Raw genomic sequence first — 15,080 nt, 5'->3', positions numbered from 1 at the left:
CTTTAAGACCCCAGATCCTATATCTTTTGTTAGCCGGACACCATCAGCTTTCTTCACCACACTTGGTTATGCACATGTTTGTCTTCAGTGGTCGTGTCAGGAAGGTGGGCACCCACTGATGTGATTTTTAGTTCTTTGATGTCTGATAACTGGTCCCTTCTACACCTCGTGGTCAACCAAGCTGGTGTGCTTCTTCCATGTGGGCTTTGATGCTTCTCAGCTAGATGGCCGCTTATTTACCTTCAAGCCTTTAAGACCCCAGATGCTATATCTTTTGATAGCCGGGCACCGTCAGCTTTGGTGTACAGATTTTTAATTTGATAATACTTTTATCATCGTTTTGTATTTAAGAAAATTTTAGCACTAGTTTGTAATCTACTTGTCTCTTTTTCTTTTTCAAATATATTTAATATATTTTAATGGTTATTAAGTAGTTAACATGTATGTGTTAGAAGTGTTTGTCATCACTTACTTCATTTAATCCTGCCACTAGTTCTATGAAGTAGTTGTTATAACCACTATTTTTATAGATAAGGAAACTGTGCAACAAGAGTTTAAGTCATGTGCCCAGGTCACATGACTGTTAAGTGGCAGAGCTAGAATTCTGACAGAGACTGTCTGATTCTTGAGAGAGCAGATAGCTTCCTGTTGTATGGATGTACTGTGATTTAGCCAATCCCCTTATTTCGGATGTTTAGGTTGTTTTTTTGTTTTGTTTTTTGTTTAGGTTGTTTTATGTGTGTAGCTGTTTAGGTTAATATGTTAAAAAGCAAAGATGTCACTTTGAATATTAAAGTGCTCCTGTCCCAAGCAGGTATATTTGTGAGCATCTCAAATGCGTGTGAAAGCCTGGTGAATAGGAAGGTCAAAGATTTGATCCCTTTGAATTAGGGCGTTGGAATGTTGAATATACTTGGACTGCCAGAAGAACAGACAAATCTGTCTGGAAGAAGAGCCTGAGCCTGGAGAAGGACATCATGCTCGGTAAAGGGTCAATAAGAAAAGAAGACGGCTCTCAACAAGGACTGACACTGGTTGTGACAGCGGCTCATAGAGAAGTGACTGTGCTGATGCCACAGGCAGGACTGAGCTGCCTTCTGTTGTACACAGGGTCATGGTGGCTTGGAACCAACCTGATGGCTGTTTTCAGCTTTTTCCTGATCGTAAACAATATTTTCAGTTTTGTTTACATCTCCAATTTTCTAACTTCTCACAAGTAAGAGTTGTTACATCAAAGATTGTGCACATTTCTCAAGGTTACATTGTTTTTCAGATAGGTCACTTAATAGTTTTCTCACTTCTGGAGAGTGATCAGCTTGCATTACGTTCTTTCAGCCTCTTGTTAAACTAAAAGGCAAAATTCGTTACTAGTGAAGTGGTCATTTATCTCAATGAACTTCCTTTTTCCCTCTTTTCCAATTTTTGTTTTTCTTTTTGTCAGTACAAGCCTAAGTTTTATTACTTAGTGTGATACAGACTGGTGCTGCCAGGCTTGCTGTCTGTGAAAGCCCAGGTGCAGGAGAGGTGCGCTGATGCTGGGGGTATGGCTCTCCCTCTGCACAGGAGGAGTCGCTGTAAAGTGAGCAGGTTACTTTCCCTAGCTACTTGGGACAGTTGGTCTTGTTACTTTGCAGTGAGTCATTCTTTAGCCTCAAAAATACTTCCTGACCTCAACAGATGGAAATCTGCTTCAGATTTCCATGACATGCCCTATCTTCAGGGTGAGTGAATTTCATGGAGAAGGCCGCCTGCCAATGACTAATGAGAAATGCCAGGAACATGTAGCATTTTCATGCTGACATTTAAATATTAAAACACTAAGCTCAACAACATGCAGAACTGGTGAGCATTTGGCAGAGATAATGGCCCTGTTGGAAAGAAATAGGGTGGCAAAATACCAGCCATCTCTATTGTTTTCTGTCTTGGGAAATCGGAGCATTAGATCATCTGTGGCCTCCAGACCATGCAGGATACATCACGGTGGTGACCCTGAACAGTTGGCTGTTGACATTGTTGCGGTTATGGGACAGACCTTGGAAAGATCTTATTTAGGCAAAGGAGATTCACATCATAGCCCGTTACTCTTTGGGGACGTAAGAGGAAAATGTGTGTGCGGAGGCAGCCGAGGGAGACACCAATCACCAGGAGTTGTTTATGTTTCCAGGTAGCAGCACTGCCTGCATCGTGGTGCTGGATAGAACAAGCCACCGCTTGCACACTGCGAACCTTGGTGATTCGGGTTTCCTGGTTGTCCGCGGTGGCGAAGTCGTGCACCGGTCAGACGAGCAGCAACATTACTTCAACACTCCATTCCAGCTCTCGATCGCTCCACCCGAGGCCGAGGGTGTTGTCTTGAGTGACAGGTAATCTCCCTGCCCCTGCAACTACATTGTGAGCAGTGGGTGGCTCATCCATAGGTTCCTTGGGGGCCGACATTGTCCATTTCCATGCCAGGAAAGGTAACCCTGAGAATGTGTGCTCATCAGGAGAACCTCTCAGGTTGACACTTGGAAACAAATTTTGCTTGAACTTGATATTAGAACCAAATCAATTCTGTTAAGTAGTCGGTGATTTGGCAAGACCATGCAAATGCTATTTCAAAGCTTAGTGATTGGCCAGGTAGTTTTTCCTACCAGTACTGTGTGGTAGGTAGTACACACAGTCGAGGTTGCCAGATTGCATTGTGCCAGCAGAAAAGAGTTGTTCGTGCATGCCAGTTCCTGTACGAGATTTTGCATACATTCTCAGGGAGTTGCATTCATACAGACACCTGCTTTGTCCCACCACTTCCTGATTTTGAGGTCACCCTGTCACGCTTCACCTAGACCTTGCAATTTATGCAAAACCTGTCAGTGAAAGTGATGTGCAGGAAATGGAAACAAAGTGGCCTCAGATTTGGTCTTCTCCGATGATGCTCTCAGGTGTTATGCTCTGAATGCCTTCTCAGAGTTCACTTTCAGTGGGCAAGAGACCCTTCCCAGACAGTCAGTACTGTCTCATTTAGTTCATTTTGAGTTTGCTGTAATTTGTTGTTGAGGAGCTACACAGCAGACCATCATTTTTGTAGTTTTAGCTTTCCTGCGTGTGCATAGGCAGGTGAGGACTCAGATTTCACTGCTGTTCATAACCTCGCAGGGCCTGGCGCCCATGTTGTTTGCAAGTCATAAAGGTTTGATCCATGAGTCACAAGCCTTTTTATTTAAAAAATGGATTTATTCTAGCAAATACCTCATGTGTCTGCTTAATGGTTCTTACTAAACCAGATCTTATGTTCCAAGTTAAAATGATGTGATTGTTAATTCCACTATTTTAACTGGAATGATCAATTATACCATTAGAAATTTAGTATTAAAAAAATAAATAAATAGATTTAGCATTGCCGGTATGAAGCCTGCCACTGACTTGAGAGAGGGAAGTACTTTTTACTTTCAGATGCAGACAGATTACCTGTCTGGAAGATTATTTGACTATAGATAGTTCTTTGGTTGACTGTAGTCCACATTCATTTTTCCTGTGTTGGAGTGTGGAGAACTCAGAACCCCCAGGCCTCAGTAGGTGGTAAACTCAGCTCACCATTCACTTGCGTGGGCTTCTTGAGTACCAGGATAGGACTTGTGTGTCGCACACATTGCTTTTGGGGATGGCCTGCATGGGCACTCTGCCTGGCCTGCCCCTGGGGTGGGGATGGCCTCCCCTGGTGCCCAGAGCCGGCTCACTAGCATGTGATTTCGGCTCATGTTTCAGTGCAGTCAGAAGTTTCCAGCAGCACAGTATGTTCAATCAAAACGGGCAGAACTGCAGCTGGCCGCACACCAAGCTCATGGGTGGGAGTGTTGGGAGAAGAGGACAAACTGTCCAATGGGAACAAATCTCTCACAGGCAGACCAGCAAAGGACACTGGCAGGGAAAAGAAAGCCTCAGCATAAAGTAGAGCCCCTGCGTCGACCTGCTCGTTAATCTACACGTTCAGGACCTGCCTTGTTTCTGAAGGCCGTGCAAACGGGAAGCATCTGGAATGGCTTCTTGTTTTCCTCCGAAGGAATCGACCTGTTTCCCCCCAGCTTTGCAGGAATCCCCCCCACCCCCATTTCCCCTGCTACATGTATATCCCTAGGTTTCATTGGTCTTTTTATCTGTAAAGTAAGTACCATTGCCATTTTAACTTGGCGGTTTTCCTTAGGTACCTGGTTTATAACAAATTTATTGTGTAAAGGTATGATTGAAAATCCATTTGTTCCTTGCATCACATTTCTTTCCTCTAAGGCATTTTCTCTTCATATTTCGCATAAATCCCCAGCATGTGTAGGTGATTTCTTTTTTCTGCTTATTTGTTTGTTTGTTTGTTTTACAGATCACCTATACACATTGTGGGGATTTATTTCAAACTTTATTCTGTACCCCTTTAAGCCAGCCTCCCTCTCACCTCTGGTTATCATTCCCTAATTTGGGGTGAGGGGCGAGCTTTCCAGGTGATGACCCATTTTCACATCTCTCTCTTTCCTATCACGTTGGAGGCCAAGCAGCAGTAGAGCTCCTGAAGTGGTAGAGAAGCCAGCCTCCAAGAAGTCATCAGCTCTTGGAATGTGTGTTCTTTTTTATCCACTTGGGATCTTATGCCCATGCCATCAGGCATGATAAAATAATCTTCCAGCTATGAAAATTTTACCCAAAAAGATACACAGAGGGAAATTCACCAGCTGCCAGCCCATTCTTTTCCTGGGGGTAGCCGCTGTTAGCAGTGCCTTTGGATCGTTCCCGGTGTCGTTCTGCACATGGGAGCATCTGCATCTGTGTGCCTGGACAGAAATATTCACACTCCCAACACACCCACCCATACTGATGTGAAGGGCTTTTCCCCTCAGGGGCAGAAACAAATATTTTGTTCTTTCCTTCATTTCTTCAACAGATATTTCTGAAAAACCATTAAGTAAATGCCTTGTGAATGGCATGCATTATGTTAGCACTAAGAAATACATGGTCCTCGATAGTCCCAAACCATTGTAAGATCCTAATTTGAAAGGGCTTTTATGGGATCTGTACTTGCCCCCACCCCACTCCAGCAGAGCCTTCTGAGAGCCGGAGTTCAGCCAGTGCAGGAGCATGAGTAAGAGGGGACAGAATTTGGCTCAGAAGAATTAGGAAATAAAGACTCATTTCCACCTGTATTTTGGAGGGACGTTAATATGTGACTCAGAACCCAGCATCCTCTCTAAGCCAAATGTGACTAATCAGCCGCAGGGTTTCCTGGGAGGGACAGGCTTCTGAAGTATTTATATCAGAATTTCCAACGACTCTGTTCAAGGATAGGAGTCCTAACCTAAAAGTTTACCCTGGAAGTGACTGGCATTTATTGTCTGCTCCATTTTTCATCATCAACTCCAATCATATGAATGGCTTCTCGCTGAGGAAGCCTCCCTGCGGTGTGCACGTGCCTGAGGAACTTGGACCCGTGTCTCTGTCCCTGACTCTCCTCCTCTGTCCTTGCCACAGCCCGGATGCTGCTGATAGCACGTCTTTTGATGTCCAGTTAGGAGATATCATCCTGACAGCGACAGATGGACTCTTTGACAACATGCCTGATTACATGATCCTTCAGGAGCTAAAAAAGTTAAAGGTAATTAATACAAAGATTTATTGGCCCTTAGAAATAAAGTGACCTTCCCTAAGTGGCTGAGGTCAGTTGAAAGAATTATTTTGTGAATGTTAGGAAAATAATAATAGTGCTAGACTTTCAAGCACTGATAAATGGAAACATTCTCAATTAGAGAACTTAGGGGTGGAAAAGAGGCCTGTCCCACAAAGCATGTGGGAAAGTAAGGAAAACCCAGATGAGAATCGTTTTTGTGTGTTTCTGAACTTACAGTTTACTGGTGTGGGCTCCTGGTTTCCCTTTGGCCTTTAATTCCTATAACAAACCCAGCAGGTGTTGATGCTGAGAAAGACAGGAAACCGTGATGGCAGAGCCATCCAAGGGCAGCAGGCAGTCCACAGCCTTGATGTGATCTGAGCTGTCACCAGTCACGAGACTGCCCAGACCTGTCTCTGTCCCACACAGAGAGGGGAAGGAAGTGAAAGCCAGTCTGTCTCTATGCCCTGGCTTTGTAAAAATAGTGAAAAGATTTTAGTGGGGGGAGGTCATCGGAGGAGGCTTTGCTTACAAGAGTCTTTACTGATCAGAATGATTTGGAACAAGTTTCTTGCCTTTAAAATGGGAGGTAATGAAGATCCTATTTAAGGGACTCAGTGAGGCCTATCCTCAGCACCATGCGTGGTGTGTGGGGTTCAGTAGTAAGTGCTTGCTGCTTTCCTGTAGCGGGTTCTATGCAGAAAAGACAATGCCCCGGCCCTTGTGGGAGACAACTCGGCCCAAAGAAAGACATACCTCATACACTGTTGCTGACCAATGACAGGAAGAAAGGTCAAGCGGGGGTGGGTGGGGGGGGGGTGTCAAGGAATAGAAGAGGAGGGTTGAGGTTTTAGGTGGCTGGACAGGGAAAACCTTCCAGGAGTTGGCACGGAAGCAGAGACAGATATTATTTATTCTGACATGATTTAGAACCACAGCCTGTTAGAGCTGAAAGCTGCAGACAGGAATTTTCTGTCACAATAGCAAATTCAGAAGATATTTTTCACTCGGATAGCTGTCAGTTCTTAATAGGAGAAGCAATGGTGGTTGGCAAAGGGGTATATTCCCAAGTAGGGGAGTTATTGAGGTCATCCTTGAAATGCTGTCAGATCAATAGCTTTAACCCATTCTGCCCTAGCAAGACTACCTTAAGCATTCCAAAGGAAAATGAAAACCTGGGGGCCCAAACCCATCCTGGCAAAGAAAGGGCTTTCTGATGGGTATTTTGTGCAGGCAGCACTGGTAGTCCCTCTTCCTTTAAGTCATCATCTAATCTTTTACATTTTTTAAAAATTAGAATAAAATGTACAGGGTGGAAGACATAGTTAAATGTTCCTGCTGTAAAAGTGATCCTTGTAAGAAGCATATTTGCATGCAGAAATCATGAGGTCTTGACGGTAAAAATGATGCTCCCTCATCCCTTTGTTGTAGAATTCTAATTATGAGAGCATACAGCAGACCGCGAGAAGCATTGCTGAGCAAGCTCATGAGCTGGCCTATGACCCAAATTATATGTCACCTTTTGCACAGTTTGCATGTGACAACGGATTGAATGTGAGAGGTAAGCACTCTTTGGGAAGGACATAGGGCCTAACTAGGGAACTGTTTGTTCTTAGTGGGATAGGAGCGTGTGGGGGTTGGAGAATGAGGTCAGCTCGAGCGTTGGGCTGAGACCCTCTTGGTGCCCTGTCCCACCAGTAGTTTGTGGCTTGGAGCAAGGTCATTGGGCCTTCACCCTGGAGGCCAAGAGCAAATGTGTGTCATCACTCTTTCCCACAGAGAGTGTCCTTCAGAACGAGGCGCAGTTGGCTGCACAGGCAGGCGGAACCTGAAGCCCTGTATTGTCACCACTGCATTGCTTGGACTTAAGCCCAAAAGGCCTCCCTTCAAGCTCTGCCTGGAAGGCCTACACATTCCTCCCAGTTTAACATTTTGCCCTTCACGTTTTACTTCTCCCTTCCTCTGGTTTTGTGCGACTCATTGACAATATTTGCCTGCCAAATGGCCACAGCACATTTTGTAAAGGGAAGCAAAGTTAAGTTGTCCTTGACTCCGAGAGTCCTCTGGGTGATGTGTAACCGGAATAACATGTTACTAGTCGAGCATCAGACTTAAAACCGGGCAGTTTCTTGCTTTGGACCGTTATGACATGTAAAACATCCTAGCCCTGTGGACATACTGACACAGAAAGACGCACATGCTATGGCTGTGCTGCAGATTAGGATGCAAGCTTACGCCTACTTTCAAAACACTGGATGTGTTTGTCCAAAGTAGGGCTATGGGCAGAGACATGTAACTTTCTCAGCAGGCAGAATTTATCTTAACTAGATGTTGTCTTTGCGATGACTGATAGAAACAGAGACTGTGGTCAGGGCCAGTTTAGCAAATATCTGGTTGAAAAAGAACAGGAAAAATTTCTAAAGCCTCCCTTACATTATATGAAGTGTGATATTTTTTGTTTCTTTCTCAAGAGAGGGTGTGTGTGTTGGTATTTTATTCTTTATTGTTCCAGGTTACATTGACAAACCAAGTGTGCCTTGAAATGTAAGCATTTGTTTCCCAGTGTTTACCAGACCATGCAAATAATGTGCTGTGATGCAGGTTTTTCAAACTATAATGGCCTGCAGTGCTGGTTTCCTATGTTCTATGCATATTATATGCAAAAACGTGGTGCTTAGGTGTACTTCTTGACTGCCTTTTCCTTTGTACTGTAACTACTCCGTTCTCATTGTAGGGGGAAAGCCAGATGACATCACTGTCCTTCTTTCAATAGTGGCTGAGTATACGGACTAGCTCCTCTAGATGTGCTCCTGCCTTGCCTGTTTGCTGTCCCAAGGTCTCCCCTGCCGTGTGCTGATCCTGCAGGCAGGACCGTGTTTCTTTGCCACTGATCTCAATGGCCAGTGATGTGAGCTTTTTGCCTGTCTCGCTGAGACCCAGCTGAGATCCTCGTTAAGAACCACTACTGTTGTTCGCTAGCTTGTCTCGATTGCCAGCAACAGCTGCAGAGAATCAAGAGCGGAAGGTTGGCCTTCATGTTTTCTCAGCCTCTTCCACACGGGATGGGGATTTTCAAAGTCAAGATGGCAATTCCCTTTCACAGGTTGTCCAAGTTGAAAATGAGTAATGTTGGTACAACGATGTCAAAATTACATGGTGTAAAAGATTTTTAAAAATCTTAACAAATCATATGTTCCAGTAAATCGTCTAGAAATGTGCATAAATCATCCCCCAACAGTTACTTGTGTACTACACAGGCATAGTCTTTGTTATCCCAATTGACTGTGGCTGTATGTTTTTGTTATAAACTCCTATTTTTTTCAGGGGTTTATAATTCTGCTCTAAATCACTGATCTGGGCTATGAAATCCTTATCCCAGGAGCTTCTTTGTTAGAAATTGGGGTGGGCTGGGACTCATTTAGTTCTGTGGATGCATTTGTGCCATGCTTAATTGTGCTCCCGTGATTCAAGTTTTAACTGTTTGTTGATTGGTCCAGACCACAGGCTGGCAGCCTGTTCCCAGGCGGGGGAGGGAGACTCTTTACCAACATTTTTTAGTGGAAATACTCCTCAAGGTGATAAAATTCCTCAAAGCCTAGAAATTTAATATAATGTTATGGCTAAAATTCCTCCCAGCTGTCTGGTATGATGCCCCACTACCCCCAGGGGAGCCTCAAACCCACAGACCTAGTAGGCTGAATGGGCATCTATCACTTTGAATTTTGTTGGCTTTTGATGTTCGTGCCACCCACAGACTTACTCTTGGGCCTCTTTATCAGTAGCCTTGCTTTCTTCAGAGCACGCGCCAAGTCCCCGCGCCATGCGGGAGAGCGCTGTGTGTGGTGGCAGCAGCTCAAATGTCCACAAGTGAAACTTCTAGCGATGACCCCACGTTTGCAGCTGCCGACACAGACACTTAGGGGTTTGAATCAAGCTTAATGTTTACAGCCTCCGAATAGCCATTTTTGCCGTGTATAGTTTCCTCAGAAACCACCCTGCGTGCAGTTTTCCATTTATCTGCAAGCTCAAACTCACTTTTAAGGTTTGTGTACAAGTTGACTGCTGTAAAGATATATATTTTTGGGTCAGTTTTTTCTTCATTAACTTGGTGGTAGAGAAATATATATACTTAGAAATCCTTAAATTAAAGCCATGTCTTATATATGAGTCAGGTAACATTGGTGTATAGACGAGAATGCATTGAAACCTCGTAAGAATCTACTTGAGAACACAGAGTCTGGTTCTCTAAAGGAGATACTTACTTCCTGGTTTGTTGCATTAAAACTTCTGTTTGAGGTTACCTCACTTGTTTGAAAAGATTTTGTTTTGTGAATTTGTACTGTATATTTGCATAACTGTCAAGCTTTTGTTTTATTTAAAATTGTTTAACATGTACCATGTACATGTCATTACATATTTCAATGCATCATGCTTGTAACAGGCATTTCATTTATAATAAGAATGAGTTATTCATTTGTAAGCCGTTCAGTAATTTATCTACTATTCCTAAATTGGCATACTGTTAGATATCTATTTTGAATCACCTTGAATTACATGTCAGAATGCCTTAACTACCCTAACTTAGAAAGTAAGAATTCTTCGCTAAAGGAGATGGGGGTAGGGGTTGGGGGTGAGGACGGAGGGAGACTCGGTTGAAATAATGAGAAATTGTGGTGCAGTGATAAAACAAGGGAGTGTGAATGGCACTTGGGGTATTTATTTTGCACAAACTGTTTGCAGTCTGTTTGTTTAAACCATGAAGAAAGTTGCATGCATCCAGAAGGGTTTAGTTGGGAGGAATACATTTATACTTAGGCTGACATCTTCGGTTCTTTCATTGGGATTTGTCATTATTTCTGCTCAGAGGTGTATAGCCTTTTATGATCAGGATATATTTTGCATTAACTTTCCAATGCCTACACTTAATTTCTGGAAAGATCGGTGCTGGTCAAGTTGGGTTTCTTCTGCTCTCATCTAGCCCATCAGATACAATCTCCATAGTGCTGGATTGGTGGTTTTCCACAACTCAGTTTGACCAACTTTGTTCTTGAGAGATGATTTATCGAAATGGACAGGTGTTGCAGTGCGATGTAAAAGTAGCGGGACAAGAATTGAGTTGCACAGTGGAATTGAGGTTGGACCTGGCCTGTGGGTTAGTGACAAAATAGTCTTTTCTTCTCCACCCTTTGTCTGTTTTGTGTTCTGCATTTCATTTTGTGACTGCTGGGGGTTTGTTGGAGTCTCCTTTCCCTCTGAGTGGTCAGAGGCTATACTAGAGCCAGACTAGGATTCCAGGTCACAGGACCCCAGCCTCGGGGGAGTGTGACTGTGCTGTACCATTTGGTGGGTCTGGTTCTGCACCTGGTGTGTGTGTGTGGGGGTGTGTTTGTATGTGCGCATTCTGTTTTAAATCAAGCACTATAAACACACACACACACACATGCCTCGTGTACTGAACTTTTATAACAAAATGGAAAAATTTGGATTTCTAATTTACATGTGGCAAATTATTTATCCCTCTGGATGCACCAAAGACCAGTAAAGTTTATAGCTTTTCCATCTATATTTATAAAGCAATACTGTATTATAAAATCAATATTTTTATCACATGCTTGAAATTTTTATTTTATTCTGTTTTAAAATGTGCACTCTAAACATATCAGAATCTTATTTCTTCCTGTGAACTTAAGCTGCCTGCGCACAAAAAGAATGTCTTTACTGAGTGGAGATGCAGCAGAGTCCATAGGCTTGTGAAAACTGAAATAAGAAAGGGGGAAAAAGCGATTTGTCCAGAATTACTCTCCTGTCTCAGCATGATTGATGGGTACTAAATCATAAAAGGATCCATTCCAGGTGTGTGTGCATCGAGATTAGAAACTAAAGCTCAAGCTTTGCATGCTGGGAGAGTTTCCGATGTGCTGCTTTTGCTCTGGGCAGAATAGTAGCCCAGACAAGGACACCCCCTTCGGTTACACCAGCCGACCCAACAAGTACCAGGGCAGGGATTGCGGGGGTTTTCCCAAGTCCATTTTGATGTTTTGAGGGTTATAGACAAGATTGCTTAGCGCTGTCAACGTTTGTACTCTGGGCGTGAGTTCATGGTTCTTTGTCACCTTATACCGCTGTCTTTGGTAGAAGCTACAGCATCCAATTTCTCTGGAAACTATCACATTTTTCATTGAATGAACTTTACAACATTAAAAAATATATTTATAAAACAAAAACTGAACACAAAGCACTTAAATTCTATTTAAAAAATTAAATGAATACACAAATTCAATCCTTTGCAGAATTAAAATTCTCTATTAAAAAAGTGTCCATGTCAAAATTTCACTGTTATTTGGTAGTTTGTGTCAAAGATGGCCAAATAATGAAGCAAATTTGAATCTGTAAATACTAATGAGCTGCTTTTTTTGTTGAGACTATCATTATTTGTGTTACCCAAGAGGCAATTACCTGAATTGGATGTCCGAAATATAACTTATGCAGGAATAGTTCTGTAAATACATTTAAATAAACTGTAAAAATATTTAATAAATATAGTATTTATACTAATCTGTGTTTGTTTAATTTGAATAGTAGATAATAGACTACTTTTTTTTTTTTGGTGTCCGCACATTTATTGAATGATGCAGAATCGATGCACGGGGTGGGCGTGAACCTACAGGTACAAAGGACATGTCCCCACAGAAGGGCCAGACTCGCAGTGAGACTGCGAGGTGGGGGGTGGGGCGGCATCCTGCAGGCAGCTTGTCCTTGTGAGGTCTTCCTGGCACTGTGCCCTCTCACTGCTCTCTGCCTGCAGGGAGGTGTCACCAGGGAGCGCTGCTCAGGGCCCATCTGCATCTGTTCCGCAGCCGCCTCACAAGGGATCCAGGGTGCAGCCTCTTCCTCAGTGGCCTGTGTCCCACGCAGGGGTCTCAGGTGGGAGGGAAAGCATGTTCTCCAAAGGTGGTGAGTCTCCCCGGTCCTGGGCGTGTCACCCCCCGAAGGTGCCCATGCTGCCTAGCGAGCACTGAGGCCCTCACACGAGAAGGGTCCCAAGGAGGACTGGCTGGTGGTCGGGTCAGGTCAGGCAGAGGGCACAGGGGAACACCCTTCTTTCTAAGCTGGAGGTGTCAACCGCCTGCTCAGTGAGGGGCTGGGCCCTGCCCCCAGGGCACCTGCTGAGCGAGCACACAGATGGACAGACAACAGATGTCCTGGCAGCTCTCAGCCTGTCAGCAGACAGAGCCAGGCTCAGTTTTCCAGGAAGGCCACACAGTCCATCAGCCGGGCTAACTGCTGCTCGTTGGGGACCAGTGGGACAGGGGTTGGCGCTTCGGGGCTAAACCTGCTGGAGGGGGCGTCCAGGACTCCTACGACAGACTTGGGCATGACCATCCTGGTGGTGGAGTCGGCCTGCCAGCCCTGCTCCAGCACGCCTTTCACGGCCTCTTCCACTGGGAGCCCAACGCAGGCAGCGAAATCATCGGCAACGATGGAGGTGTAGGCCTGGGAGACCAGGGCAAGGGCGCATCTCCGAGCAGCGTCTCTCAGCGCATCCATGATGGGCTGCACAGCCTCTGACCACTGGTGGGCGCTGATGGTGGTGTAGATCCCCGGGAAGTCACGCTGCCAGATTCTCTGGCCCACCCACCAGATGCGCCCCAGCTCCGCGTTGGCAGATTTGATAGCAGGCGGAATTCTTTTCCAAAGATATCTTGCATTATTCATGTCGTTGTGCAGCAGGTAGAGGGCCAGGCGCTGCCCGTACACCGGGACGGTGGCGATACCTCCAGGAGCCTCGAGCTCCTGGTTCTCCCACTGGTCCAGTAATTTTTGAAACTGAAGGCGCTTTCCGCCATCACCGCTACTGGCATCTTCCCCGCCTGCCTTGCCGCCGCACCTTCCAGCAAGCCAGACCCCAGACTGTCGATAATAGACTATTATCAAACAAAACCCTCATCCCTTGATACTTCCGGTGCTTATTTCCGAGCATCTTAGTAATTGCATTCTCTGTCTTCTGGGTTATCTGCCTTAGCTCTTTTTTACCAGCTGGTTTACCATTGACCTTAGCTTCTGCAGAAATCCATTAACATGGAGTCATTGGAACAGCAGGAAGAACACCTTCCAGGTCGTATGGAGTGAGCCACAGGACAAACTTGGTGTCTTTTGAGTGTAGCACTCTGATGCCAATTGAATGCACTTGAACCGTATGGTGTCTTTCACACCAGTGCAGTGTCATGTTGGCTGCTCTTGATGACGCTTGTACAGCCTCACTCCTCGCCTGTTGATGTGAGCCAGAAACTGAAGCAAAGAGCCTTATAGTTATTTTCGTGTGTGAAAGTTTTTGTCTCATCATTTTCTTTTACAAGCTCTTAGAATTTCAGTGTTAATCATCAGGGTAAGCAAAAGACACACAAACATTGAGCCTACGGTATAAAGCAGCTAGGTTCCAATTTTGTGGGCATTGCTAGTTTCCACAAAAAACTCAGCGAGAGCCCATTTTCATTCACTGTGGAACATGTTAGTTTGAACTTGAGTTTTTATTAGGTTATTGTGGGTAGCTGTGACTCATTACTAAGCCTCAAGAGCCAAATTTGTTCTGCTTTCAGTTAGAACTCTGTGCACAGTTCTAAAAGTGGGTGCCCAACCACTTTGTGTGTGAATCTCCCCCCGAATCTGAAGCACAATTGCTTGCCAGTTAACGTTTCCTTATGAACTGGTTTCAAAGACCTAACAATGAGATGTTACAGAAGTCTAGTGTGTGCATTTATAATTAATTGACTATGAACAGCACTGAGGGAGGGAAAGGCATTCACAGTAGATGTTACATAACAGTATCTTAGTGACAGATTCTTTAGTTTGTTTTTGCAGGTAAGAAGCTACTTCTTAAAAAAAAAAAAAAAAGCTACTTCTTAAAGGCGTAAAGCACAAACTATATTTGACCTTCCAAGTAGAAGGCTCTTGCAAATAGAAGTTGTTGCTCCTGTATCAGATCATATAAACCTCCCCCTCCAAGAACAACACTTAAGCCTTCAGGTAGGGGAAAGGAGCCAACTTACCATGCCCACACGGAAGCAAACCAAGAAGGAAAAAGGGACAGTTAGCCTAGACTCCATGTTGGCACGCCAAGCTGGAGGATGATGTCCTTCCACGGAGCTGCTAAGTCACAGAGAGGACGGTAGGACTGCCAGCAACTCAAGACATGTTGTCCCCTAACTGGAGCATACAGTGACAGGACAATAATGGGGACACAGAGGGGAGATAATGTAGCCTGAATCCCCCACAGCTGGACAAACCAAGAAGTGAGCATAACAGATCAGCAATTGGGGCAAAGCCAATCCACAAAGCCCCTAAAGAGCCCCACAAATAGACCAGGCTAGGCAGGGCATCCCCCAGAACTCCCCCAGGACCAGGGAGGAGAGATTCATAAAGGCCAGCAGACAGACCTGGAACTGTTTTTTTCCCC

The 15,080-nt window shown here is 44.6% G+C and overlaps 1 protein-coding gene and 1 pseudogene across 2 annotated transcripts in view; one reads left to right on the top strand and one right to left on the bottom strand.

Moving 5' to 3' along the window:
• The window catches only part of PPTC7 (protein phosphatase targeting COQ7), a 43,461-nt gene extending 31,303 nt beyond the window's left edge, over window positions 1-12,158 (top strand). The window contains exons 3-6 of one of the 2 annotated variants that reach the window (XM_075533346.1): window positions 2,165-2,363; window positions 5,491-5,614; window positions 7,058-7,187; window positions 8,361-12,158. In XM_075533346.1, coding sequence (XP_075389461.1) covers window positions 2,165-2,363; window positions 5,491-5,614; window positions 7,058-7,187; window positions 8,361-8,419 — 512 coding nt within the window. In that variant the 3' untranslated portion in view covers window positions 8,420-12,158. The other variant, XM_075533347.1, reaches the window with a different exon arrangement.
• Window positions 12,159-12,865: 707 nt separating this feature from the next.
• LOC142429425 (COP9 signalosome complex subunit 8 pseudogene) lies at window positions 12,866-13,488 on the bottom strand (annotated as a pseudogene).
• Between the last annotated feature and the right edge of the window lie 1,592 nt (window positions 13,489-15,080).

The sequence above is a fragment of the Tenrec ecaudatus genome, chromosome 16 (assembly GCF_050624435.1).
Source record: "Tenrec ecaudatus isolate mTenEca1 chromosome 16, mTenEca1.hap1, whole genome shotgun sequence".
NCBI classification, from domain to species: domain Eukaryota; kingdom Metazoa; phylum Chordata; class Mammalia; order Afrosoricida; family Tenrecidae; genus Tenrec; species Tenrec ecaudatus.
This window is presented reverse-complemented; position numbering and strand designations above follow the sequence as displayed.